Source organism: Branchiostoma belcheri, unplaced genomic scaffold (genome assembly GCF_001625305.1).
Source record: "Branchiostoma belcheri isolate BF01 breed outbred unplaced genomic scaffold, Haploidv18h27 scaffold860, whole genome shotgun sequence".
Lineage (NCBI taxonomy): Eukaryota > Metazoa > Chordata > Leptocardii > Amphioxiformes > Branchiostomatidae > Branchiostoma > Branchiostoma belcheri.
In genome coordinates this window covers 1-2,865 of record NW_017804532.1, presented here as the reverse complement: position 1 = coordinate 2,865, position 2,865 = coordinate 1, and the positions used below count along the sequence as shown (strand labels likewise).

Here is a 2,865-nt window from a genome sequence, read left to right as displayed (position 1 = left end):
AATATGGGCATATGCAAGCATGCAACAGGTGTGGCCATTTTTGTACATCTGGCTGTTGATTGGCTGATGGCTTATTGATTTATTTTCTACCACCTACGCCTGGTAGGCACATTCTTATGTTTGTTTACAAGTTTGGCCAGGGAAAAGGAGTGTTGTAAAAGCGGTGGAAACGTGATCTAGCTACAGCTACAGGGCTATTTTCATCCAGCTAGCCAATTTCTCCGATGAAAAGACCCTGTGTTAATATCCATATTTTATGCCCGCTACGGCGAAACTGCTATCAACAATACAACAAAAGGTTCGGGTTACATTCCAGCGGCGATACCCGCCAAATAGGCAGGTAAGACATAACTGTTACATTTACATGTAGACATTTTTGCCCTCATTTTACTGGCCAAACTTAGTATTTTGCCGCAATACGTCGTAGTTTTGTATTTTTTTTGCTGTTTCTATAGGCGAATCATAGAAAGCTTTTCAAATCCGCCGCGAATTTCCAACGCTGAAGCTGATTAGTTAGGATTTGTCGCAATGCACCATGAATCTGACGCAGACCAATCATAGAACGCTTTTCGAATCTCCCGCGAATTTCTTCCGTTGACGCTGATTGGTCATATTCGTCACGTGATCTTTTTCACATTTGGTCGTCTGCATAGCGGACGTAATTTCTGCTGCCAGCGCCAGGTTCGTGCCAGCACTGGCAGTATCTTGTGCGTCAAATAGCAGGAAATATCATCAGGTAAGACGTGGATAGTCAGAGTTCCTCCTATAGACCATTGTTTGTGCACGTAGAGATATGTGGGTGCTGTAATACATTGTAATAACGACATTAATTAGCGCGGGCCATAGGAATTCGATAGGAACATAGAGATACTGTAGGATGGTGAAGAGGGCCTGCATGGGGGTTGTGATTACGAATTATGCAACATTTTCGCCGCTAACTACAAATTACGTTAACGTCTCAGACCTTATTACGACTTAACGCTTTGCAGCTACTGTTCTATTACGGATTACCTTGATTTTTTGGTGGTTTTCTACGTATTATGAAGACTGAGTGAAAAGGTCTGATTACGCCTTACATAAAACGTCATGCAGGCCCCAAGAAAAATCCCACCATTCCTCGCGCGAACGATAACATTCGACTTGTCTCTATAATATTTTTGTCTATATCGATCTGAAGTTGTACCGGGGTATTTACTAGTACCTTATTTGCGGTAAGTGATTACTACATGAAAATGCATCAAGCTCAACCTTGTGGTTGTAAACGTGTGCCTTCGGTTTACTGATCATAGAGGATTTTGGCCAGTGTTTTTCTTTGTTTTTGGACGATGTGGGGGAGGGGGGCGATTGCTCGCTAGGGAAATTTTGGCTACTAGTATTAATTATATGGGTTCAACCTTATAGTTGTACATGTGGGGCTTTGGTATACCGGTTTACGGATTATGTTACTTTATTTCAACTTTATTGACTGGATTTTGAGGTGGGAATTTTGAGGTGGTGATAAAAAATCTCGTAAATCTGATGGTGTGCTTTCTTTACTATAAAAATCTCACAAACCTGTGCATGGCTCCTGATTTTTATTTAAGGTAAAAGGATCTCCGGTCAGCAAAATTAACACATACCTGTAATTTCTGGTATTTTAAACGTTTCAGAAATGCCTAGACGTAAGAAGAAAAAATTGACTGAGAGGTTGAGTGCATGGAAGGAAGAGCAAAAAACGGAGAAGCAGCCCTGCCAGCAGGATGACAAGCAAGCAGAGGTAGAGTCAGTACAGGAAGTAGAGTCAGGAGTACAGGAGCCAGCTGAAATGCTCATGGAGGTGGAGGTAAGTGGGGACGAGCCAGTTGATGACCAGGATGTACAGGAAACAGGGGCCTGGGATAATGAAGAAGGTTTCATTTTTGACCCTTTTACAGGGGAAGATCAATTGAATGTGGCCAGTATGGTAAACAGGTATGCCCAAAATGAAAATGAAATCATTACTGTTAAAGAATACCACAATATGGAGCAGAGGAATGTCCCTTTGAAGACACCTTGTAGTAGCGGTATTGTTCCAATACGAGGAGATGGGAATTGTTTTTATAATGCAATTAGTTACAATATCTGTGGCACCGAAGAATATCATAAAGTACTAAGGCAGCATTTGATAAAGTTTATGTCAACATTGCCTGAGAATGTTTACAGGTCTTGGTTCGATGGAGGACTAACCATGTGTCAGTACCTGAACCGTCGAGATGAGAGAGGGAAACGTCCAGGAGATCTTGGTGCATGGGCCTCACAGGTAGAAATGGATGCAATGGCTTTATTCTTGGGAGTACGCATCTATTTGTACACTAAGTACGGCAAGGAGTGGACGTGGTTTAAGTACCCATCAAACGAAAGTATTGGTGATCAAATCTTGTTGGAACCAGGTAATGCTATATACCTCAATCATGCAAACCAAAATCACTTTGAAGTTGTCACAAAAGTATGGAGCTGTCAAGAGACAAGGAGTACGACACTTTGCCAGGGTGAAGAATCTACAGAGGTCTCGCCAGTCACTAGCAGCAAGAGAAAGACCACACTGAATGATAACGTTGAGGACCGCAAGAAGGCCAAACGGGAACGAGAAAGGAAACGGTACCAGGAGGATGAGAAGTATGCCCAGTCTCAACGGGACAGGAAGAAGACAAGATATCACACTGATGAACAGTACGCCCAAGAGAAGCGAGACAAAACAAAGGAACGGTATCACACTGATGAAGAACATGCACAGGCTGAAAGGGATAGAAAGAAGGAACGGTATCACACTGATGAAGAACATGCACAGGCTAGAAAGGGATAGAAGAAGGAACGGTTAATCACACTAGGAATGAAGTAACATGCAAC

General features: G+C 42.5%; 1 protein-coding gene across 1 annotated transcript; it reads left to right on the top strand.

Annotated features, from left to right (window-relative positions):
• The first annotated feature begins 890 nt into the window (after positions 1 to 890).
• Positions 891 to 2,821, top strand: LOC109487211. The gene is made up of 2 exons (XM_019791196.1): positions 891 to 1,211; positions 1,650 to 2,821. Exon 2 carries the CDS (start codon positions 1,652 to 1,654, stop codon positions 2,819 to 2,821), a length of 1,170 nt encoding a protein of 389 aa, XP_019646755.1. The 5' UTR covers positions 891 to 1,211; positions 1,650 to 1,651.
• The last annotated feature ends 44 nt before the right edge of the window (positions 2,822 to 2,865 follow it).